The following is a 27237-nucleotide window of genomic DNA, read 5'->3' as shown; positions in this document are numbered from 1 at the left end:
AAGCACCAAAGAAATGTCAATTCGCTATCACAATAACAGTGAACTGGTCGGGTATTCGGACTCTGACTTTGCTGGTGATATAGATACGAGGAGATCAAATACTGGTTATTTATTTTTAATGAATGGTGGTCCTGTTACATGGGCTAGCAGGAAACAGAACACCGTGGCTATGTCAACAACTGAGTCAGAATTTATGGCTGCCAGTGATGCAGCTAAGGAAATTTTGTGGTTGAGACAGTTTTTATTTGATATAAATGAACCACAAGAATCTGTAACACTTAACATAGATAACCAGAGTGCAATTAAATTGATTAACAATCCAGTCTTCCATAAGCGAAGCAAACATATAGATGTGAGATACAATTTTATTAGAGAGAAAGTAGAAGGAAAAATTATTAACATTAAGTATGTGGAAAGTTCATCTCAACTGGCAGATTTCCTTACCAAAGCCCTGCCAGTTGGCAAATTTAATTGCATTCGAGATCAGATTTTATTTTAAGTTCTAATTTGTTTTGTTTTAGTATGCTTTATGTATTGGTAGTGGCTATGGCAGAAGTTAGCCTTATTAATTTAAGTGGGAGTATTGGAGTATAAATTAAAAGCTAATATCTGTCTCTGTAAACGTTGTTTTTAGTTCTATCTAGTTTCCGCCGTGTGGCGCCTCTGACAATGCACTGTTCACGTCGCAATGTTGTAACCGATAATGGGAGTTGAATAAAAACAGTATTAAAAGAATTCTCATAGTTTAATTAATAAAAGCCTGGCCTCAACATGTTTGTGATTGTGACTAGTTTAACCCTTAGCCGCCCATACGTCAAACCTTGCCAAGCAAAGCGAAACTTTATTTTGTCAACACAAAGTTCAAATAAGAATGGGACAGGAGGCCTTTTTATAGGTGTCTGGGCGGCTAAATGTTAAATAAATTTTCCTGCACTTTAAATAAGCTTTTGTTAGTATTTTTGGTTGAGGAGTTACTTCTATTTAAAGGCGACTATTTTTTATAATAATACACAGCGAAACAAACCTTTCTTACCAGTAAACCAGGTGTATCGGTAGTTAAACTAGGTATATCTACATTTTTATTCACTATAATTCCAGAAGACGAGCCTTTCTGTTGTCTTGAGTATTTTTGTCAAAGACCAGCAAACGTCAGCTTAAGCCGCCATAATCTTTCACCTATTAATCCTTATCAGGTCTCCTTATCCAGCCCAGTTCCGGTCTTTTCCCAAACCCGACATGCATACCTTTTATCAAACGTAATATCCTTCCAACCATACACCAGCTAACTTTAAAAAAGCGTTAGTACAAAATAATGTAAGCCAAACTTTATGAAAGGGTCTTTAGAAAGCTTGTCGCTTACGCCATTATTAACAATGCTCCTATACAAATACGGCATGTCGCGACGTAAGCGCCAATAGCCCTAAAGATCCTTTTTTACATTGTAAGTTACTAAAGTCCTATAAGACGAGGACGAGTCAGTGTGCGTTGTTCAGTGTTGCCAACTTGGTATAAATGATGCCAGATCTGGCATATTTTCACCCGCTTTGGCACCAAAATTTTCCATTTAGCATCTGGCATATTTTTTAGCATAATTTAGTCTAAGCCAAATTTGCACCAACTTGGCAGCAACAACATGCGCCATCGCCTTATGTGGTTCATATTTACATATGAATTTTGACTTTTGTGGACGGATGGACGTCAACGGACTATATAAAGTTGGTCAAGCAGATCTTGTCAGTAGAAAAAGGCGGTAATTTTGAAAAATGTATGTGTTTTAAGTGTCTAATTTCAAGTGATATTATAGCATTTTTTTAGCATAGGTGTTTCAAAAATCTTTGGCATAATTTTGGCATAATCTAGACATTAGTCTAGCATTTTTTCAAAATCCGAGTTGGCAACACTGGCGTTGTTAGTCGCACGCGCACGATTTCCGCGACGCTGGAGTGCTTTGACACGTGCTTGATATTCGATAGCACATAACATTGGAATGTATGATAGTACCACACAGTGTATGACCTAAGAAAATAGTTGCCGACTATTTATAAACTTGTAGAATGTTCCTGCTTTTCTAAAGGCATTGTTAGCTCAACTCAGTGAAATACAGGAAGAGGTACATTTTGAGTTTTGAGTGAACTAACAACTTCTTAACCTACCTACAAATCGGTTTATTCCATTATTTGGCGATTCTTCTAGAACTTATGTATTAAAGGGCCCACTGATTAACAGTCCGCCGGACGGTATCGGCCTGTCAGTTATTCGGAACTGTCAAACTTTTGTTCTAACTGACAGGCCGATACCGTCCGGCGAACTGTTAATCAGAGTTCAGAGTCCCCTTAGAGTCAGACTAAGTAAAGTCTGCAGCGGATTTGATATCCCACGCAGTGCAAGTGTTATTTTAACCTTTTCGACGCCGTGTCAAACACAAAAGCCGTCACTCGGAAGCCACGTCACCGGAGTGTCAAAACTGAAATTGAACTTTATGCATATGCACGTTGATCTTTTTTGCTTTGTGGTCTGTGACCGATTAATCGGTCTTTGGCGTTGAACCTGCGTTGCGGATATATCGGTAATTGGCGTCCAAAAGGTTAAACGTCAAACTTCTATGAAATAATGTCGTATAAATAACACTTGCACTGCGTGGGCTATCAAATCCGCTGCAGACTTTTCTTGGTCCGACTCTAGTTACTAGATTTTCGCCACTTAATTAATGATTCTCAAGATAAAGAGCGCATGAGAACACTCTCCCCTCGCGCATATAATTTGACAGCAATGCAAAATGCCTGTCATAAATAACTTTCTTATCTGTCCGTCCGTCCGTGGCGCGCGCGCACGGCTCATTAATCGGGCGACTTGTATGGATCTCATTAATTAAGATAAACATAGGTTGGGATGAGGGATTCAAAGTGGCCGCGATTCTTCGAGGAAGTAGATGGCTAATTATACCAATTGGGTCTATTATTTTGCAATCTATATTCTATTAGATTCTAGAATCAAATTAAATTATACTACTTTTGATGCTAAAATTGTGAAATATACATTATATATAGTTGACGAGGTGCCTGACGTGACGTCACGATGCATAAGTAATTAAATAAGGTAAAATCATCCTATTCATTATTATTTATTTATTTATTTCAAAACAAGTTAAACAGCATAACAGTAACAGTAACAATTATATTACCAGCATCTACGTATTGCATACACCCATGAAGAAAATAGTCCTCAAGCTAGTTGTTTACTCTTAAACAAACCATGCAAAACTATTAGTCATTCAATCGTGAGACCTTGGGGACCTCATGTCTCCATGTCACGATCGTATAAAGTCCAATCCCAAGTGTCTCTGATGACTCACAGCAATTTCCTAACAATACTTGCTCATTGTCAAGCAACTAAGCTATATAGAGAACCCAAACCACTATTGCATCAAAGTTAACGATATATTGAACTAGCCTAAATCTTCGGAACGTTGCCACCGATTGCCGCGGGCGAAATTCTTAACGTACCAATCTAAAGTGACCTCAAGATCTCAGAAGGCCTACTGGGAAAAATGAAAATTGAACTTTCTTTATCTGCCTTTAAGTTAAGCGAGCGATAGAGAGCCTCATAGATAGAGGGCCTACGGGTAGGTATTTCGATGTTCGCGGTAGAGTAGACCGTCTCTGACACTTTTGAATAATTGTTGAGCTCTCTTATACCTACACTGCATGGTTAATCGATGAATTCGCTAGGTAAGCCATTCTCGTGGTTTCAAGTTCTTAAGTGCAGTTTTACCACCTACAGACAATATTATTCCAAAACATACATGGTAGAGATTTCACACCGTACAACTTTTGACATAGATTCATAGCGGCCCATAGTCCCATATTGTGTACATCCGTTTCTCTTCCACTCAACGAGTTATCGTATTTCCATACAATGATTGAGCGTATGCGCAGTACTACGATGCTATTAATAATTTCAATGTTATCGTGGCATCCCGTTCCGTTCGGCGCGTAACGGTTAACGACATGCATTGATAACGGCCCTTTTCTATATTGTAAGATCTTTAACTCTCTTCTAACTAAAATCGATGAATCCTCCCACACGAACTGAGGATATATCTTCTGTGTTATATGCCTTTCCTGTAGTTTTACATCGTCAGATCATTGCGGAGTTTCGAAGAAATTTCTTGTTCTAGATATTAATTCAGAGTACCAGGATTTCATAGAGTTAGTTACACCAACCAAACTTAAAGTATTAGTTCACAGCTACCTATGGAACCAACTGTAACAAATCTAAGTAAACGCAGCCTATGCAGTCTAAGTATTATAGAACATAGATCCGGGTGCTTAGGCCAACTTCTTGCGAATGTTTTTTGCCAACATTACTAAGCTAATCGACGAGATCGGCAGTCGATATGAATTGATACTCTTTCGTTGTAATTTCTTTCGTATTTCACCGTCACGACTTTTTCAAGCTTTAGTCCGTGAATAAATGTACGGGCGTTTTTACGATTTTTATTTTTGCGTCTTCTTTTTCATGTTTCTCTCAAATATTTGCGTATATGTAATATATTCCTGGTGGTATGGAGGAATGTTTTTACTGTATTCGTATGATGGTTTCACATAAATCGCGTGAGCACAGCGCAGGTGGTCACTTAACTGTAATAGGAATCATTTACGCCTAGGTTCTCCGTATTAATTGTTGAATCATTCCCTCACTTCCGCTATTAATGCATTTCTAATGTATTTTATTTGCAATTATCACATTCGAATTAAATTCACACAAATGAATACGCTGTTTTACTGTAAATCTAATATCCGATAAGTACAAGCACACAAACAAGATATATTAATACGATGTGAAGAAAGAGAAATAATAATTCAAGAATGAATTGGGCAATGCAAAAGCATTCACTCGTCTACTTCATTCATCTACATGTTGCGAGGAAAAAAGGATGATTCTCCTAATCGCTGTCCAAGTGTCCCTAGTTTTAATCAAAGTCACAAACTAACCCATTAAAATCCCCCGTAAACCAAACGTCCCGCCAGCAATCAAAGCTACAGACGGCACTAAACCGATTACCATTCGTGATCCGTCCGCCAGTGAAGCCGTATTAACACTTTTATGACCATAGGTAGACCTTACGGCTTTGCAATAGGGATTATATATTGTCGGTTAACAGTGACGACGATGGCACGAACTACGAACCAGAAGGCCTACCGCGAACCACGTTCGACGTGTTGCCTCCCTGACACACTTACGTACGAATTTCCGAGTGCGACAGAGAGGCAACACGTCGAACCTGGGTCGCGGTAGCCCCTCTGGCTGAAATCACGTGGTCGTGATACGATGACATAGCTTCATACAATATTACTCCTCTATTGCGAAATGGTACCTACAGCCGTTGTATTATTGATTGCACTGCTGTTTACGTCCGTGTTGTATTTGCATAAGGTTGTAAACATACCTTTCTTACGATGTTTGTTTCTTTATCATGTGTGTGTAGTATAGAGTACTATAGAGACACCGTATAGCTAGAACGAGGAAGCTAACATGTTACGGAGTTCATAAGTTTTATAGGAACGTTTCGCATGGAAAGATATTGAATAAAATGAATAAACATGACAAATAATAGGCGTGCGTTCCGTATATCGTTTATTGCAAGACTGGTTCTACCCTCCATATCTATACATATACCTAATATATACCAACACCTCCACCCTTAATCGCTACTTAACTAACTTAATACTATTTGATTCTAATTTCTAAACAGTTGTGAATCGTAACAGGTAACAATGATACAGATGTGTAGTTGTGTACCTACGTACAGTAACATTATCTAACGTGCACCGGTAGGAACAATCTTGAATTACAAGTTAAGATTTAGCTATATTTAATATTTAAATGCGTTTATTTTATGAATACAATAATATCTTAATATTTATGGTTAGGTATTCAAGGTAAGCGTGCGAATGTTCGGCATGTGAATTACTTACGTTGATTTACTCTGTGATTGTCCAGTCTACTACTATACATTTAGATTAAAAGTAGGCAGTGTCGAACACTAGAACGCTTACATCCCTATGCAGCTAACAATTAACACAATCATACAGAAAAGAAGGTAGGTGATACTTAATTCTAAAAATATTCCTCAAATCCGAAACGTATAGGAGGTTTAGGTACCCTTTTAGGTGGACACATATTATCAACCTTATCGGTTACAACCTGGGGCTGGTCCACGGCGGCAGTCTGCGGGGAAGGGTCTTTAGTCGCACTACCCTGGCTCGCGCTAGCTCTAATCGGCTCGGCTGGTCGTTCCTCTGGTTCTGGCTCGCATTCCTCTACTTGCGGAACAATTAAGGAGCTATTTCTACGATGGACGGATGATCTAGGCTGTGTACGTACTTCCTCAGTTACCCTTGGGACCCTGCGCCTTATTTGGTCGATGTGCCTATGTACCTCGGTTCCCTTATCACACAACACTTTATAGTCGGTATTACCTAGAATGTCTGAGACCTTTCCCGGGACCCAGCGATCAGAGGAGCGGTAGTCGCGGCACCACACTTCGTCGCCGCGTGCGAATTCGCGCCCGCGCACCCCTCGTACCGCGTTGTCCTGCTCTTGACGTTTGTTTACACGGTCTAAACGATCTGGTTTAAAATTATCTAAGCGCATACGTAAATTTCTTCCTTGTAAAATTCTGGCCGGACTTTCACCAGTAGTGTAATGCTCCGTATTTCTATATGATAATAAAAACCGGTTTAAAGCCGTATCTATATCTATTTTTTGTTTAATAGCTTTTTGAATTACCCGTTTGCAAATTTTAACACTATTTTCTGCGGCACCGTTAGACGCCGGGTGGTAAGGCGCTGAAAATAAATGATCAATTTTATTTCTTGCCAAAAAAGACTCAAATTCCGCACTAGTAAAAGGAGGGCCATTATCTGTAACTACTTGTTTTGGTAGGCCAAATCTCGCCCACATTGGCCTTAACTCTGAAATTACTGCCCCTGCGTTAGTAGTTTTCATACGAATTGCCTCAATCCACTTAGAACCGGCATCTACCACAATTAAATAAGTGTTCCCTAATATGGGCCCTAAAAAATCACAATGTAATCTTGCCCACGGGCGATTGGGCCATGGCCAGGGACTCGGTGCGTGGCCGGGCGGCGCGCTCGCCACGCTGGCGCACACCTCGCAGCCGCCGCAGGCCGCCTCCACGGCCTCGTCCACTCCCGGCCACCACACATAGCTCCGTGCTAACGCCTTTGTTTTGACAACCCCCATATGTGTGTCGTGCAGCTCTTTCATTACCTTGGATTGACAAGATATCGGGATAACTACTCTGTGTCCCCACATGACACAACCTAATTCTATATATATCTCTTTCCGTCTATTAAAATATGGCTTAAGTTCTTTTATATCTACGTCAGTAGGCCACCCATCCACGATGTAACTCAAAACTCTGCTGAGAATCGGGTCTGAAGCTGTTTCCCTTTTTAGTACCTTATAGTCTAATAAAAGGGCTTCAGATGCAAAATGTAAGTACGTCTGCTCAGGCAAAACTTCTTCAGAGGCGATTGATTCCTCCTTGTGAGAATTAATTAAACGCGATAGGGCATCCGCGGTATTTTTATCGGTATTTACATATTCTATGTTAAAGTCATAAGCTGATAACTTAATCGCCCACCTCTGAAGCCGACTTGCTGCTGTAATTGGTATTCCAACATTTGGTCCAAAAATGCTCACTAGAGGTTTATGATCCGTGCGAAGAATGAATTTTCTACCAAATAAATACTGATGGAACTTATCTGTGGCAAAAACTATGGCTAAAGCTTCCTTGTGAATTTGACTGTAATGCATTTCCGCGGGGGTAAGTGCGCGTGACGCGTAGGCGACGGCGCGCTCGGTGCCATCGGGAGCGCGTTGAGCCAAAACTGCCCCAAGGCCACGTGATGACGCGTCACAAGTTACCACACTAACCCGTGACATGTCAAAATGAACCAATACCTCCGCTCCACAAAGATCTTTTTTTACCTGAAGGAATGCCTCATTCTGATCCTTCCCCCAATGATAATGTTTGCCTTTTTTTAATAAGCTATACAGTGGTGTTAAACGGGATGCTAAGTTTTTTACAAATTTTCCGTAAAAATTGATCATACCTAACAAAGATTTTAATTGATGGTTATTTTGGGGTGGGGGCATGTCAATGATGGGTTTAATTTTATCCGGGTTTACCCTTAAACCCTCCTTATCGAGAACAAAACCTAAGTACTGAACTTCCTTAGTCAAAAAGTCACATTTACTTTTTTTAATTTTTAACCCATTTGACTCTAATATACTTAGCACCTGCTCGATCGTGTGAAGGTGACTACCGATGTCTTTACTTTTAATTAAGATATCATCATAAAAAATTATTACATCCGGTACCCCTTTAAATAAATCTTCCATAAACTTTTGAAAGATTCCTGGGCTAGACGCCAGCCCATAAACTAAACGAGTGTATTTGAATAGGCCCCTATGTGTATTTATTACCGTGTACTCCGTGGACGCCTCATCTAGGACTAGTTGATTATAAGCTTGTGACAAGTCTAATTTAGTAAAATACTTGTATCCGCTTAGCGTGCTAAAAAGGTCATCGACCTTGGGAACCGGGTACCTATCGACCAATAAGTTAGGGTTAAGGGTCACCTTATAGTCCGCACACAGTCGTATTCCGCCGTCCGCCTTACGAGCAATCACCAGAGGAGTGGCCCAGTCGGAGCGGGTGACGGGCCGGATGACGCCCGCCTCCAGCATGGCGTCAAGCTCGGCGTCAACTCGCGGCCGCAGCGCGAACGGTACCGGCCGGGCGCGGCAGAACACCGGGCCCGAGCCCGGGCGTACATGCAGCCGCACCGTGCCGCCCGTGTACCGCCCCAAGGTGCCGTCAAACAATGACTCATGCCTGGAAAGGATTTCATTAAGATTATTAGATTTATTTGCTTTTTCTGTGTCTATATTACAAATCATAGAAGCAGGAATATCTATACCTAACTCACAAAGCCATTGTCGACCTAAAAGAGTCGTGATACCCTGGTCTATGACATACAAATCTAATATTTTCGTAATTCCTTTGTACCTAACTTCGACTCGCACATAACCCTCCGGTTGAATAACAGTTTTATCGTATAGCGTTAAATTTAAACGACATGGCCGTAACGGTAAATCACTGAAACGTTTATAATAAGTATCTAGCGAGATACATGCTAAGGCAGCTCCGGTGTCAATTTCCATATTTAGCAACTGATTTTCTACAAATATTGTGATACATACCGGTTTATATTTGCTTAACGACATTTGGTACATAGGTTCGTTGTTATCATCCGAATCACAACTATAGTCCAGCGCCGACGTATATCCGCCGTTATCGCTCGCCGCGTCAGCTGATGCCCGGTGCGCGTGCACCCAATAGTTGTTTGTGGCTCGGCGGCCCGAGCGCCCCCCGCGCCCGCGCCCGCGCCCGCGCCCGCTGCCGCCTCTCCCAGCTGATCGGTTACCGCGTGCTCCGCTACCGTTATAGGTCACGCTGTCGCCGCGTGATTGTGACTGGCTGCCCGCCGTTTCCGTCACCCCGAATCTTGCATTTTTCTCCGGGCACATCCTTCTTAAATGGCCTAAGTTTTTGCACAAACTACACTCAAAGTTTTTATATTTACAGCCTTCCGTTTTATGCCCAATCTCACCGCACGCCATACATTTATGGTTCGCTTCAAGTTTATGTACACCCGTGATAACCTTAGCGTCACGATCTACGGCGACTGCATTCTTTTCTGCCGCCTCCAGTGTCGTAGCCAAGCTGACCGCCCTCGAGTAGCCGATGCCGTCCTCTGCAAACAATCTTTGCCGCGTCGACTCACTGACAATACCGCAAACAAGTTGGTCGCGAAGATTATCTTCTAAATTGGTACCAAAATCGCATGTTTTTGCCAACTTCTTCAGTTCTGCCACATACTCAGCTACACTCTCTCCCTCTGCCTGGCGCCGCTGTCGAAATCTGTAGCGTTCGGCCAAGATGGAGGGCTTCGGTTGCAAGTGATTTTTTAGCAGAGTCACCGCGTTAGTGAAGGTCAAAGACGAAGGTTGGTTGGGGCTTGCTAGCGTCGATAACAATTGATATGCATCTTCTCCCATTACTGCGATTAGTGTCGGCAACTTCACTTGATCCTTAATATCGTTCGCGAGAAAATACATTTCTAACCTCTCACAGTACATAGTCCAATTTCCAGCTTTCACGTCAAACTCGGGTATTTTGCCGACGCCCATTGTTTTTTTTAACACTATTTAGATTTAGTTATCACTCGTACACAAATAATACTTGATTTTAGCGCGTATTTACTAAAATAACGGTAAAAACCATGCCTCGTTCGCCAGTGACAAATAATAGGCGTGCGTTCCGTATATCGTTTATTGCAAGACTGGTTCTACCCTCCATATCTATACATATACCTAATATATACCAGGTAACATTAAAATAAATACATAAGTGTGTGATAGACAATATACACTGCGGAATATATCTTGTCAAGTGATGGACATTAAACAGTGCCTGTTAAAATAGCCAAACCATACATTGAGTTGAAATTTCAGTTTTAGATGAATGTCCGTGTGTCATATAAATCATATGATAAAGGTGTCCATTAGTGGGCCAATTGTAAACTCATCAGTTATTTATGTTTAATTGACATCATTAATTTTAAATTTTCACCATTCTTGACAAATTGTCAACTAAACTGTGGGTTTTATAAAATCGTTCGCGCACTTGTGACATATTTACGGATCCTTTTTGTGCCTAAAGTTGTACAATGGAACACTTGTGTTGGCTTATTTGTTCAGTTTGCAAAATACGCCCACACTGGCCGTAGACCTTTATCACGTCATTATTTTAACACTTCTTTACTTTTAGATATACAAGATAAAAGTTTAAAATAAGTATATGTCATGCTTGAAACAATCACATTTAAATACTTATTAATAACTATCTACTACTATCTTTCTACTATCTTTAACTAGCGATGGAGTATCGCGACAGCGCCGTAGCAAAAAACAAAAACAACTACATTAGCCTTCTAGTTGCAAAAAAGTGATAGATGAGATTTTAGGCCATACATAATACAATGCATGTGCAACGACTCACTTAGTCGCATAAGCACATACGACAGCACTCTCATCCACTAAAACATGCAACTCTCGCTCGCGATAAACGTGTAAAAAACGGAATGTGCAATCGGGTTGCGTAAACTTTTGCAATCGAATCGAATTCAATCGAAATTCTACACGCACCCGTTTGGAATCGACTGTTCAGATTCGCGATACAGAGAAAGGAGGTTGCACTTAATAGGCTATTCAACGGAGCACCTGAACCAAAAATGTATTTGGAGGCAATACTTACTCAGGTCGAGCTAATTCCAAACTATGCAAGATCTATGCGATACTTTTAGTTATTTAAATACCTAAAGCTAAGGCTGCGATTTTCTAGCAATAATACCAGGCTTACTCGTTTTGGGCCTTAGCTCTTACAAACATGAACATCCTCAAGATTGTTTGTGAGAAAGTATTCTCCCTTTTACAAAACGCATCCTAACCTTTAACCCAGAAAAAAGTCTCAACAGTCGTTGAGATAGGCCCGGTTCACAGAACCTCATTTGTTCCGGCCTGGACACGAAGTACGAACCCTTTGACTACTCATCTTTAAGTGAACTTCAGACAATAGTCTTCATTCCCTGAACTAAAACGCATTTCACAAGCCTAAATGCGTTTTAATCTAGATGCACGGAAATAGAAACCTTGATGCAGTTGCTACATTGCATTGTTTTGCCACTGGACAAAGTACGAGTGTTTCACCCAGTTATGAATAGGAATTCAAACCATCGACAGAACTTAGTTGCGAAATAGGTAAAGTTATCGCCGTCGGCGGGCCTGTGATGTTCGTTTATCTATTTAGAATAGATTAACCGTAGTCTGTTTACCACTTTTTACAATTGCGAATGATCCAAATGCTTCTTATTAGGCTTACCGAACAAAATTGTTCTCTTCTCTTGAATAAGTTTGATAATTGACTGCTACCTATAAACTTCATGGGTTAATGTACGTGCTTTCGCGTCTCTTGCGCGGTATAAGGTATGAATACTCAGGCCAGAACTGTTGATTTATTTTTTCATTTATCATCATCTCAGCCATAAGACGTCCACTGCTGAACATAGGCCTCGGGCTTTTCATTTATAATAGGTAGGTATACCAATGTTGGAGGCAAATATATTGTTGCAAAAACTTAGAAACCAGACACCCAAAGATGGACAGCGCTGCCTACACGCTTCATTAGACACTTTTGTACTAGCACTAGAACAAACATACTTGACTGATTCTTGCGACAACATTGTCAAAACAATAAAAATCTGTAGCCTGCGTATTTTGAACCATGAGATCATTCTATTGCACATGTTTGAATTAAGCTAAGTACCAAACATTGTAGCAACAATCTTGTGCTTTTTTATCGCCAACATATACGTGATGCACCCAATATATCTATGTATAAGTACCTCCTAGATTGTTTAGTAGGTATACTTGCATAGTGCCTTGACTTTTATGTACCGCTGACATTATCTTTTGCGACTACTTCAGTTACCTAATGTCTTAGTACATCATCATCCCAACAAACTTACGTCATTCTCAAACCTTCAATGCAACTATCTCCTCAATTATCAAGTGACCTAACTCTATCAATATTAAACGGACTTCTGACATTTCTAATATAGCAATGCAACTGGCCCCTTGTTATGCAGAATGCGTTTTAATATCGTAATAGTGTACGACACAGCTCCTACATTATTCAAGAGGGCCACTTTAATTTATTATTACTAGAGAATGCGAAATGTTCCGTTGCTCGTTTGTATTAATATATAGCCTAAAAAACCTGTTTACAAAGGAATTTTTCGACCAACATGCGTAAAATTGACCAATTAAGTAGTAAGTATACAGTAAATTACTGCTTATCAATATTATGGATGTAAAACATGTGAATTGGTCAACCTTTTATGAAACAAAGAAGGTCTATGGCTTAAACTTAAACTAAAACTTACTGAATTCTGGAATACGCTTTTCATATTAGAACTTTCTTCAAATTGCATAGGTGCTGGCGCAAATTTTTCAGGAAGGGTAATGCCTTATGGGGTTAACCATGTTAACCCAGGAATACCAGGATTCGAACCCACTATTTGTGTTTGAAAGCTGCACTTTAAATTCTTCTTAATAGCGAGAACAGGGAATGATCTAGGAACTAGTAACGGGAGCATACCCTAATCCTTCCAAAATATATTTTCAAACTATCAATTGACTCTCTAGTTCTGTACACCAGTTTATCACAGTACCTATATTCTTGAACTTGCATACCGATATTACCATAACCCGGCATTGACCACGCGTGCGAACTTCCCATGCTCCGCTACCGCTTACCGCTACGTTCCCATGATCCGCTTCCCAAATGCCTATTGTGCGATAGTCATCGCGACCTGACCTCGGCGACAGGTGGAGCTTAATCGTTACTTCACTACAAAGTTGCTGGAAGGCAAAGTGTGATTCAAGAGATTTCTATACTACTTCCTACATACATATCATCATCATCATCATCTCAGCCATAAGACGTCCACTGCTGAACATAGGCTTCCCCCTTGGACCTCCATACATGCCGGATGGGGGGTGAATGCCATAATCACCACGCTTGGCAGGCGGGTTGGGGATCGCAGTCAAGTACACCGAATTTGAGAGACGCTGTTGCCCGTCCACTAGTGGTCTTGGACGTAGTTTAAGGACATACCCGGGTCCATACATACATATAATCACGCCTATTTACCAGAGGCGTGGTAGGCAGAGACAACGGATTTCCACTTGCTACGTACGATCCTGACATACCTCTTTCGCTTCCTTCACTTTCATAACATTCCTCATACACGATTGCCGGTTTAGGGTGCTCTTGACCTGGCCTTTCTTCAGGATTCAGGACTACTTCCTCTTTCTTTTAAATATGATATTTGAATGCATGTGTGGTTATCAAATCATCGCGATCAGACCTGACGTATACAGGAACTGTCTTCTCCTTACTTTACTCCAGACTACTACAGAGTAAATATAATAAAATAAAAGAAATACTTATAAAAGAAAGTCTGATTCTAGAGATCTTGTCTTGATCTTCCTATTATAAGTCAGTAGTAATAATAACCAATACTATGAAATTGTTAACCACCAATTTTTGCTACACCCTTTCCAGGGTCCATGTATATAACATCTGTACTATGGTATGCAAATAAAGATCTCTTATCTCTTATTTTCGTTTTCTTTTAGTTAGTGCTTTCTATGTGTTTTTATATTTTCTCTTGAATCGTTCCATTTCTTCCTCATCTTAGCTTTTTTCTTAACCCAGGGTCTGCTCGGTTAATATGACTAAAAACGTGATGAATAATATGAAAAAAACATGAGCAATACAAAATAATGCATTAGTTGCGTTACCATGAATGACCATATTTGGTCATTTGTGTAAATTGTCGTGTATCTATCTCCCCTGTTTGTTTCCCGGATAACCCTATCATTTTCATAAAATTTACCGCTTAAAATTATTTTTTTAATTGGTATTTTATGTTGTGGTTGGTACCAGGATAAAATATGCCATTCATTTTATGGTGAAGGCGGTGGTGGCCGTGTGGATATGACGCCCGACTTTCAATCCGGAGGTCGCGGATTCTGGCTCGTACCAATGAGTTTTTCGGAACTTATGTACGAAATATCATTTGATATTTACCACTAGCTTTTCGGTGAAGGAAAACATCGTGAGGAAACCTGCATACATCTGCGAAGAAATTCAAAGGTGTATGTGAATTCCCAATCCGCATTGGGCTAGCGTGGGGACTATAGCCCAAGCCCTCTCGTGCTTGAGAGGAGGCCTGTGCCCAGCAGTGGGACGTATATAGGCTAAATTATTATATATTATATTAACATTTATTATTATTAATTTTATGTCACTCTGCAAGTAAATATATTAATGATTCAAATGGGGCACTCCTCAGTTAGTTCCAACGAACTGATATTGTTTTCCGAATAATTATGGTATGATCCTGTTTCTTTACGATTTTCCATGGAGTGGTAAGTACTCTCATCGTTGCGGTTTTGGCAGGGAATCCACTGACGCTGAACACCTGATTTCCAATAAATGATGATTAGTAAACGCATATAAATAGTATCAACTTCAAAATGGTATGGGTGATTCCCATAAGTTCTACTTATAGGTATACATACTTTTGTTACTTGGAACAAAATATATTGGCTCCGAGAATCCATATTTCTTTCGTTATTAGTTTTCTTTATGTCAAATGGTCACGAGAATGGCCTTATTATACCGCCTGTTGCCACGTATTCTTTATTGAAATATAGGGTCATTGCGTCAGTTTACCGTCTAGTGCCTTTTTCCGTCCACTTGGCATGACTTGGTGTAGTTGCTACAGAATTGCGTATAGTTTGAATATATATATTCTTATGATCTTTGTAGCAACTACGCCAAGTGGACGGATACAGGCACTGGACGGTAAACTGACGCAATGACCCTATTTTGAGCAATGAAGAGTATTCTATTGTTCGTTCGTCTTACAGTATTTTAATTTATTACCTACAAATTGGTTCATGCATATCCTGCCCTTTATCGCAACAAGTAGGAAGTTGAAAATACTGTCTAAGGTCGAAAGTACAGTCAGCAGCAGAAGTTGCTAAGCGGGTGAGATGTTCAAAATTACCTAGACACGCTCTTATTCTCTTATCAATATAGTCGCGTCAAGATCATTTTGAACACCGGGCCCGCTTAGCAACTTCTGCTGCTGACTGTATATTGTCCCATCAGGAACATCCCACTTATCTCTTATTCTTCATCCAGTCTATACTAGATCAACTGACACAGTGTACCAGCAACAATACAAGAATGTTTTGTTAAGTTTAACATAACATACTACAAAAGATATCAGTGATGTTAAAAAGTTTTTTAATGTTGAATCTGTCGTGTTTATAAATTGTTGACAAAAAAAAAAGTTAGATAATTTTATTTCAGCGCTTGAACATAAACGACACATTCAAGTTTAAAATGTATGAAAAGAATCAATGTGTATGAATAATTAAGTATTAATTACATAATTTACATATTCATGTTTTTAATTAGGTTCAATAGAAACCTAGCAAAGGATTTATAGGACTCATAATATTCTATAAGTTTTTTACAAGCTTTTATTTAGTTTCACCTGTCCCGTTGTCTGTCTGTCTGTAATCAAATCTTGCAAGTTAAATTTGATCCACGTCCCGGTTTCCGATTGAGCTGAAATTTTGCATGCATGTATAAATCGGATGACAATGCAATATTATGGTACCATCGAGCTGATCTGACGATGGAGACAGGAGGTGGCCATAGGAACTCTGTGATGAAACAACGCAACCTAATTGTGTTAGGGGTTTTTAGAATTGTCTCAATGAGTATTAGTTGTCTGTCGTATGAAAAGTACAGTCAGCGATAAAAGCTTGTATCAAAAATGAAATTTTTGCCAAAAACGTATTTTTAAATTTTTGTTTATAAATGTAATTTCTATTATAAGGTTTCAAGCCATGCACAAGCCATGAGACATACTACTCGAAAGGGGCACAGCACAGTCAATCAACTTGACACGAAAGCGGTGCAACTAAACCCTGCTACATCAGTAAGGTTTCTATATTATTGTTTCCTTGAGGATATTGTCTTAAGGATATTATGACGCCTCGACTTATAGTTATTAATATCGACCTATTTCTTCGTATTTAAATCTATATTATTAGGAACACAATAAAAGTGTTAATAAATAGATGTGAAAATACGAATTGAATTATATTTACCTCATGAATAAATATATTCAATTCATTAAGGCAAAACCTATCGTGAAGTCTTAATATAAATAAATAATAAATGTAAACATTATTGTCACACCTACGACGATTTGCATTTCCGGGTCTAAAAAAGTAGTTTTAATGAAAACGATAAATCCTCAAAACTGTCATTACTTACTTACTTACTTGGTTGGCGCCGTGACCCAAAATGAGTCTTGGCCTCCAACACATTCATTAGAAAATGTTTTTGGTGAAATGTATGTTATTGACATTATTGTATGTTAATATACTTAATACTTACATAGAATTAAAAGATTTGTTTCAACCAGGGCTCAAAACCGGTTTTTTTAACAACTCTAATTTGCCCAATATGTTTAATTAGTTTATGTTCTTTACGTAGGACTGAATCATGTATTTATTAGGTAACAACTTCGTATTATTAGGTTGAGGTGTAAAATACCGGTATATTTTGTATAAAGGAAAACTGTTCCTATAGGTACTTCGTTTTTTTTAGAATTAGAAATAAGGTAAACAATCTTGATATGTCTTTTAATTGAAAAACACATTTTAAAAATAAGTTACGGCAAATATGTAACAATTATTAATATAAGACGATCATTTATATTTATCTGCTTTCATAAGTAATAGTTACTGATTTAAAAAAAAGCGTTTTTCAATTAAAAGACATGTCAAGATCGCTTACCTTCTTCCAAGTTCTTACTAATGCTAAAAAAACGAACTATAGGTTGAGGTTTAAAATACCGGTATATTTTGTATGAAGAAAAACTGTTCCTAGTTTCTGTTTCAACAAATGTTCAGAAAGAAATTTGATCATTATAATGGTCCATATAATTCCAAACTTCCTAATGGGCCTAATGGCTCCACGAAACGGTATCCTATTTTCGAACATAGAACTACCGATCAGATGTAACTTGAACGCGGCCAATAAGCATTCCTTAGTATACGTGTACCATAAAACGGATCTGATTGAGATTTAGGTATTCAGTGGTTCGGTCAATGGTCCCCTAATCGCATAAGCATCGGCGTTCCTTGACCCTGTACAGTACGTACCAGTACTTATATGTCGGTATTGTACCACACTGTTAACTGACCGTTTTTAAGCCGTATTGCAAAGGTATAAGGTTCACAAATGGTCAGCTAAGATGTTGTTGTCAGTGTACCAAATTAGGCCGACGTATACGGTTAGAATGTTAAACTCAATGTTTGCGAGAATCCGTATGTTAGTGATGAGCACTAATGTTATACAGTTACATACACAAATAATCAATGGATATTATGTATCTTCATGGCATCTACTTGTTTGCAACAAATATTTGTCGGAGATTAAAACCGACTTCATGATTTAGCGTGGTACAAAATCATTAAATGATATAACTTGATATCTTCTTCTTCTTCCTCGCGTTAAGTGTGTAATATCGAATGCTAATTAATATCTTGATTTTATTATTAATCAATTTATTTTTAAACTTTATTGCACATAAGAAAGAGTACTACAGGCGGACTTAATTAATTAATTTTCCTGCAAATTATAATACCATACACAAATATACCATAAACTCAGTAAAGTAATAAATGTACCTAGTTAAATATATTAAAAATAATTTCTTAATTAATTGTAATTTCCTTAAGCATGTACAACACGATTTATGTTATTAAATCATTTAGCAGATTTAGTAACAGAAATATAAATAAATTTATCGGTATATTTAAATTTCAACATAGCCGATAATTCGGTAATTATCGATAAAGAGGCAATAAACTCGTTGACGCAGATACTCGTACATGACCAACCACACATCCTGCCTAATATTTATCACTAATAGCTTGATTAGATTACTAAAACATGGCTAATATGCCACTGTCTTACATACTGCCCCCTTTTGTGATAAGTATCCAATGTACCTAGTTATACGAACGAAAAACTATTTTATTTAACCTTTTGGACGCCAATGGCCGATATATCCGCACCGCAGGTCCAACGCCAAAGACTGATTAATCGGTCACAGACCACAGAGCAATATAGACCTACGTGCATATGCATAAAGTTCAATTTCAGTTTTGACACTTCGGTGACGTGGCGTCTGCGTGACAGCTTTTGTGTTTGACACGGCGTCGAAAATGATAAAGATTGCATTTGAGCTATAGTTCGCTTTTTTTAGCATTAGAAATAAGGTAAACAATCTTGATGTGTCTTTTAATTGAAAAACACATTTTAAAAATAAGTTACGGCAAATATGTAACAATTATGCATCTAATATTATCATTTATATTCTTCTTCTTTCATAAGTAATAGTTTTTGATTTTTAAAAAGCATTTTTCAATTGAAAGACACGTCAAGATCGCTTACCTTCTTGAAAGTTCTTTCTAATGCTAAAAAAACGAAATATAGGTACGATTCGTTACGGGTCTCACATTTAACTTCAATTATTGGTTAACAATTAAATTGGTCTGATATATAAAATGGGTTATTTTTAGATTTGTTAGTTTTGTATGTCAATACTTAAATGAACATTTATTTCCAGAAAAGCAAAACTAGTATTTAAAAGAACGGTCCTGACAGATGTTGCTGATATCTTAGATTAAAAAGGAGGTTCAATTTATGTAAAATTAATTATGCGTAAAAATATTCAACACTGGACAATTTTCAACCAAACTTCCCGAATAACAAGATATTCCATTAAATATCATAAGTCGAAAGCCATGAAGGAAAGCCCTTGACACACATCAGATAAGTTTAAAGTTGGTCGGAAGTGAGGAAACGCACCAAAAATGGTAAGACAGGCCCCGCGTGACGCTCGCTTTAAAAATGCAGCCTTCACTGAACATTGCACTCGCCTGCGGCTCGGCCGCTAGTATTGAATGAACCCGAGACGCATAGAAACTATTGGAAATCACAGGTCCAACTTAAGCGGTCTTTAGACGTCGCGACCGCCAGGCGTTGGACATTTTGACACTCCGAGTTTTAACAGCCCAAGCCTTTGTAGCATCAGAGAAAAAAATGCCGTATGCGTTCGTATATTAAAACCACATAAGACATTATAATAATGGTGACTTTGTTATAAAAGCAAAAGAAATCGTTTGTTTAATGCATCGTCTGGCATTTTGACAGCCCGTGCCTTACCTTGCATTGTGTCTTACTGGGAGAAACGACAAAGAAACCGCATACCGCAGTTTTGGCATTTTTAATTAAATTATAAATTATGTCCTTACACAATCAAAGTTGTAGCAACCACAAATTACGCAGGGAATGTTATAATTTAGATATTTAACTGATAGTTGGTACATACTTCTGATTATGAATGAAATTCATTCATAAATGCACTGGGCCACTGGCCGTGCATTTTTGCGGCTGGATGTACAAGACTTAAATTTCTATTTGCATCAAATCGCAGTAAAATATTATTTTTTACTGAATATTCAACATTAACTATATCTACAACATAACGATTAAATTCACCCTCATTTCCATTAGTCGAATTTATAGATTTAAACGTACTAACTATTCGATGGTAATAAAATAAAACTGTTAAGACCGCTTAGTCTTTGTTCCAAGGGTATAAGATCCCATTTCGCCTAGCTGTTTTCACTATGACTAGCACTGTAGGAGTCTAGATTTATTCGGCCCCGTACCAGTAGCAAATCACCCCTGAATGGGTACTCGGGTCGCGTGAGTCACCAGTGACTCACGTCTGTTTACATAACACTTACGCGGCCGAGATTGTAAACATTTCGTGCCGAGAATTCGCCTAAATACATGCTTATTTACTGATTTTGGTTAAGTTGAATTGCTTAGTCATTATTGATTTTAAGTTTTAACAGTGAAATGTCGTCCAATTTCATTAGAAAAGGTATCCATGCCTAAACCAAGTGGCATTTTCAGAATTATAAGTTGTTACATATACTATGAGTTATTAATTTATATAACAATATAATTATATCTTATCATTTAAATATTATCTTGCTGTCTAATAACTGTCACGGGAAGGAAAATATTAAATAATGAATAGTGTTTTCCAGTTAATAAGGAATATGTCATCAATAATGTATCATACAGTAAAACTGAAGTTATAATCATAGTTGATAAGGAACATTATCTTATATTTGCTGTCTATCGTATGTACTATTTCAACAAAATTTAAATATTTAACAATTACCTATGTTACAAACTAGTAAAAGCAGTAAAGATTGATTAACCTGTCGGATCCCAAGACTCAAATCTGAGCCACAAAGGTTAGTGACCTTTCATACAAACAACATTTTTTTTGTATGAAAAGTCACTAACCTTTTGTGGCTCAGATTTCAGCCGTGGGATCCGACAGGTTAATGCAATGCAACTCAAATAAATACCACAATATTAGTCTGTCTAAGAGAATTCATAAATGATTACAAGTTCAAAGATACTATACATTTGTTAACTATACGAATATGTACTCAAGTGCCTTATCTATCTCACTAATAGATGGTAATAAATTACTAAACGACCACTTGAAGACATCATAACGTCAATATTTGTCAAGTTATTGGGCTACGACCTCATTGTAAAGTCATTTTTGTAGCAAAATATTAATATTATACAGTTTAATGTGTTTGTTTACTAGTAAGTAATCTTAATAGCGGCGCCTGTAGTTGTAGAAGTCTCAAGTACTTAGCACAAAATCTCAGTTAGGTACTTACCTTAGCTGGCATACCTTGGTTATGTTCTCTCCATGCGTAAATATGGCCTAGTCATGTGGGGTATCATCTATGAATTGTATCACAGAATTGTATCTGCATCCAAACGTAATATGAATTTGCAAACAACGCAAATAACCAAGTAATTGCACATAAGGGTAATAAATAGCATTTATTTATGTGAGTCATGAGGTCGACTAACAATTACATTAACAGGACGAGGTTATCACATTAGCTGTCGGCTGCCTCAGTACCCCCGGGAGTATATTATTATTTTATTCAACTACCATATGCCCTATATATTATTGAAATACCTACACTTTACCACAGGGTGGACCTGGACACGCCATAGTAGTTATGGAAATAAAGTACCTATGTGTGCACGACATATCTGTACAGTGTACAAGGATCAATGCATGTGTAAAGGGGCCCACTGATTAACAGTCCGCCGGACGGAATCGGCCTGTCAGTTAGAACAAAACGTTGACAATTCCGAACAACTGACAGGCAGTTGCCATCCGGTGGACTGTTAATCAGTGGGCCCCTTAAGTTCCTTGGGGCAGTCAGACATCTAAAAGTATTTTTGCGTAACATGATTAAGCGGACCCTGGCGCTAGGCCGGGAAAACACTAGGTTGAAGAAGATAAAGTAGATAGAATGATAAAGCAGTAGGTACAAGAAAAAGCAGTGTTTCTAATTTAAAAAGTCTTTCAATTAGTAGACAATCGAAAGGCATGTCAAATATGGGATTTCAGTATTTTAATTTATTAGTTTTATGAACTTTACACCAAACATATTTTTTCTCACGGCTTCACGAATATAAGCCGTTGCATTACAACACGACGGAGGCATCCATTTAACTGATAATTACAGGCAAATGTTAATGAGGATATGCTCTGCTTGGCGCCCGAAAGTGGAAGCAAGGTCAACCGATGACTTCTACCAAGGCTTACTAGTTATGTGTGTTTGAGGGGCCTTGAGAGAAATGATAATCATATACATATTATGTAAATGATAACTTGTTTAAATTGATGTCAGAAAGGTTATGAATTATGATGACTTATTAGAGAAAATACCTTGTATTCCACAACTTTCTTGAAATGTCACAAGGTGAACCACTATAGTTCGCTTTTTTTATCACGACAATTGAAATTGAAAAACGCTTTTTTTAACTCTACCTATTACTTATGAAAGAATGTAAATAATCGTATATGATTCATAATTGTTACTTATTTTTCAAATCGTCATCAGGTCAAGATTGTTTACCTTTTTTCTAATGCTAAAATACGAACTATATATGTACGACTTGTGCGAGTACATATATTATGTATGTGTTATAAGTACCTTAACTATTTGGAGTGTTTTCGCACATCCAACCCTTTGCCTATGTACTTATGATTGTTTTAATGTAATAATTTTTTGTTGGAGTTTTCGCACATCTCATGCCATACACGTTGTAGTTATTTATGACAGCGTTATCCCCTTAAAATATCTAGTTGCGATGCAATTCTCATTCTCATCAATACACTATCAGCACTATCTAGATTAGATTAGTCGAGAAATTACTAGAAATACGTCTTAACCCTCTTCGTCATGGCTATCTGAACTATCTGGAGATAAAAGAAAAAAAATGTGCAGATTTTTATCTCTTTGGCAACATCTGCGATCTTATTAAGTCGAGTGATATTAAACAAGCTACCCATAGATTAATTATAGTTTTTTTTTATATTAAATGTAATGCGTAATATTCTTAAATGATAATATCTACCCGCTTTGTTTTTATCAAGTAATATACTAAGTTTTAGAAACTTGTATACCTAGTTATCTTAGTTGTTTAGAATTGGCTTTGTAAATTTTTGTATACTTAATTACCCTTATTATTATTTTTTGTATTTTTAATTACCCTCTCCTTAGTATTATGTTTATTAGTGTAAACATGTATTTCTCAGGAAGTGATTATTCTTGTAATCTTTTGAGAAATAAACATCTTAAACCTAATACAGGGTGATTCAAGAGACGTGAGCAGGACTAACACTGCGCATTTTGTAAATTATAAGCAACTGTTTCGTATCAGTATTAGTGATTTTAACGTTAATTTTCTACTCGTGTTGAAAAAAAAAAATTATTTACTACATGCATGGTCACCCTAAAATTAGAATACTAAACTACCGATATTCTGTGTCAAATTGAATGTCATCACTCTGTCTGGTTACTTTTGAAAACTCGTATCTCACTCAAGTTTGACAGTTTATTTTCTTCGTAATCAAAATGCTGTCGTTACGGTTAAAGAGGTTTTATGTTTATTAATTAGGTCTTGTAGGGTAACCATGATTGTAGAGAGTTAAATTTGCCCTCACCAAAAAGTTAAAAAATAGGAAAAAGTATCGATGTTTCACCTAAATACGACGGTGATCGATCAATAATCAGTTACTGAGTGTGCAGGATTAGTCCTGCTCACGTCTCATGAATCACCCTGTATACATACATACATACATACATATAATCACGCCTATTTCCCGGAGGGGTAGGCAGAGACCACGGATTTCCACTTGCTACGATCCTGACATACCTTTTTCGCTTCCTTCACATTCATAACATTCCTCATAGGTACACGCTGGCCGGTTTAGGGAAATTTTAATAATAATTTTTTATAACCTAATATGGTTATAAAATTATTATTATATCTGTTACAAATTGTACCGTTGACGAAACTAAACCGCATATAGTTGTGGTTGATCAGTTGGACGTGGTTTGTGAATAGGAAAATAAGGCATTACTTATTCAATAAATAAATTATACAATTTTATGATTATTTTAATTATATGTGGTGACTAATCGGTAGCTGACGAATCAGTCGTTACAATACACCACTGACATGACCATTAATTCATCATCATCATAATTTAAGAGCACGGCTCTTGTCAGTAGAGTATGAGCCAGTTTTCGCAGTCCTCGGCCAGGTTCTTTAAGGTCCCTGTAAGACACGACATTTGCTTTTAGTTGTTGTGTGGGCATTTTCATTTAACTTGTACAAGTTAAGCGCGACTTAAGTCGTGTGTCAGTAACGTCTAACCGTTACATTCCTGACAAAATGTATGGGATTTGAATTTGACCGTCAGTTTTGTAACGATTGCTAACCGGCCGTTAAAGGTGTTCAATTAAGTGAAAATGCCCCTGCATAGCTTGCTCGTGGCCATTAATTGTAACTGTGCATATTAGCAAAATAAATAAATAGAAATTTAAATCCTGAAGAACAATCCCCGTATTTTTATTTTAATATCTATAATACTATCATGATTTCATTTATTTGGAAAATACACTTACGAAAATAATATTACCTCATAACTCATATTATACTCGCGACCATTGATCGTACGATAAACACGATTGTTTGACCGCCCTTTGTCACGTCAAGTTATCGCGATTCAATATCCACACTTTTCCACGTATAATTGTTTTCTTTAACACGATGCATTTCATTAACAATAACTTTGATAAAGTTTATATTTAGAGTTCCCGCAAAATGGATAAGTCACAACACTAGTAACACCACAGACTTGAGTAAAAACCCGCCGCCGTTAGGCCAATACCTGCTATGTCTGTCATCATCATCATCATCATCATTTCAGCCTATATACGTCCCACTGCTGAGCACAGGCCTCCTCTCATGCGCGAGAGGGCTTGGGTTATAGTCTCCACGCTAGCCCAATGCGGATTGGGGACTTCACATACACCTATGAATTTCTTCGCAGATGTATGCAGGTTTCCTCACGATGTTTTCCTTCACCAAAAAGCTGGTGGTAAATATCAAATGATATTTCGTACATAAGTTCCGAAAAACTCATTGGTACGAGCCAGGATTTGAACCCGCGACCTCCGGATTGAAAGTCAGACGTCATATCCACTCGGCCACCACTGCTTATGTCTGTATCTTTAGGTATTTAAATAAAAGTAAACAAACTGTAAATTTTCGGGTAGTTATAACATATATTGGTTAATCAACCAAATACAAAACCACCTCGATCTTTCACTGAACGACCGGACTTCAACCTACATTATTTGATCATGTTTCCATCTACCCTCAACTGGCTTAAGGAGATATTTGAAGGTAGATTTTGTTTACTTTTATTTAAATACCTAAAGATAGGTACAAAGTATAGTAGGTACCATAGGCCGTAAAAGTGCAAGGTGACTTTATCAATGCATTCATTCATAATTTCTCCATGCATTTTCGAAGCTCACTGTACACCAAAATATGTATTCGGCACGACTTACGGCACGCAGCAATGTAACAGCTGACATATAATGCTATACATTACAACATTTACAACCGGCGTGGACCTGGAACTGTACCGCATTCTGCATTGCAGATGGCGTGCATGGTGTGCTTCGTACTTAAAGCCCCCCCCCCCCCCCCCCCACATCTAGCGTCTTTCGAACGTTGGCGTCTACAACTCTATGGCCGCTGTTCGACGCAACTGCGCAGCGACGTCATTTTCCATAGCGCTGACCAGACGCCGACAGACGCCGACGCTCGAAAGACGCTAGATGTGGGGGGGGCTCTTAAGTGGTTGGCTTGATAAACGCACGGTCGACGCAATACATTTGACGCACACCATATTGTTTCATTGAAACTTGTTTTTTTTTTTGTTGAAGAGAGCAGAAAGAAATTATTCGTATTTTTTTAAAGGAAACTTAGCATGTCATACCAATTTGGTCATATAAATCACAGCACAAGTCATTTAAACGTAAGAGTACCCAACCGCCTACCGCTTTAGTGCCTTATGACGTGAAGTGTGAAAATACATGAAGACTAATAGAAAATTACACGGAAACGGTTCAATCTCTCGACGACCTACTGACACGCGGATATACCTACTTTGCATACTGACTATACTGACTCACTCACGTTAACTATCTTGTTATGAAACCTTGCGTGTTTAAGGGCACCGACAACGTCATAAAGGAGACGAGTCATTATAAAAAATATGCGTTGTTAATTAAAAACAACGTTCCTCTTTCAAATTAAAAGAGTTTATCTAAACTCTAGCTTCGTGCCGCCCAATGTACATTAGGATGTACACTCAGTTTCGATGGAATGTCAACCTTAATTAAAAAGATAGTAGGTAGCATTTCATTTGTCTCGTAAAAATTTTGAACAAATGAAAATGAACCCAATTGAAAATACAACAAGATTCTAATTTCCTTGGCTATAATTTTGTATGGTGGGCGGCACGAGGCTAGAGAAGTGGTTTGATCGAAAATAAGTGTTTTTAGGGTTCCGTACCCAAAGGGTAAAACGGGACCCTATTACTAAGACTTCGCTGTCCGTCCGTCTGTCACCAGGCTGTATCTCACGAACCGTGATAGCTAGACAGTTGAAATTTTCACAGATTATGTATTTCTGTTGCCGCTATAACAACAAATACTAAAAACAGAATAAAATAAAGATTTAAATGGGGCTCCCATACAACAAACGTGATTTTTGACCAAAGTTTTTTTTTTTTTATTAAAGTTACAAGACTATATGGTTGGATTTGGGGTTGAACAAAAGATATTAAAATTTTACAGAAACGGTTTTTTTTTCATCTCTCTAGCTCTAAAAATAAAGATTTTAGACCCGTGTCAAATTTTTATTTT

General features: G+C 37.9%; 2 protein-coding genes across 3 annotated transcripts in view; one reads left to right on the top strand and one right to left on the bottom strand.

Annotated features, from left to right (window-relative positions):
* The window catches only part of LOC134675474 (plastin-2), a 77304-nt gene that overhangs the window by 20961 nt on the left and 29106 nt on the right, over positions 1-27237 (top strand). The window lies entirely within an intron of this gene.
* Positions 5625-10478, bottom strand: LOC134675682 (uncharacterized protein K02A2.6-like). 2 transcript variants are annotated; one of them, XM_063534010.1, is made up of 2 exons: positions 9298-9377; positions 5625-8929 (listed from the first exon to the last, which is right to left on the bottom strand). In XM_063534010.1, the coding sequence occupies exon 2, from the start codon at positions 8779-8781 to the stop codon at positions 6121-6123; it is 2661 nt and encodes an 886-aa protein (XP_063390080.1). In that variant the 5' UTR covers positions 8782-8929; positions 9298-9377; the 3' UTR covers positions 5625-6120. The 2 variants fall into 2 exon arrangements, with proteins under 2 accessions (XP_063390080.1, XP_063390081.1); XM_063534011.1 differs by having other exon boundaries at positions 8843-8929; positions 9298-10478.

Source organism: Cydia fagiglandana, chromosome 22 (assembly GCF_963556715.1).
Source record: "Cydia fagiglandana chromosome 22, ilCydFagi1.1, whole genome shotgun sequence".
NCBI lineage: Eukaryota > Metazoa > Arthropoda > Insecta > Lepidoptera > Tortricidae > Cydia > Cydia fagiglandana.
This window is presented reverse-complemented; position numbering and strand designations above follow the sequence as displayed.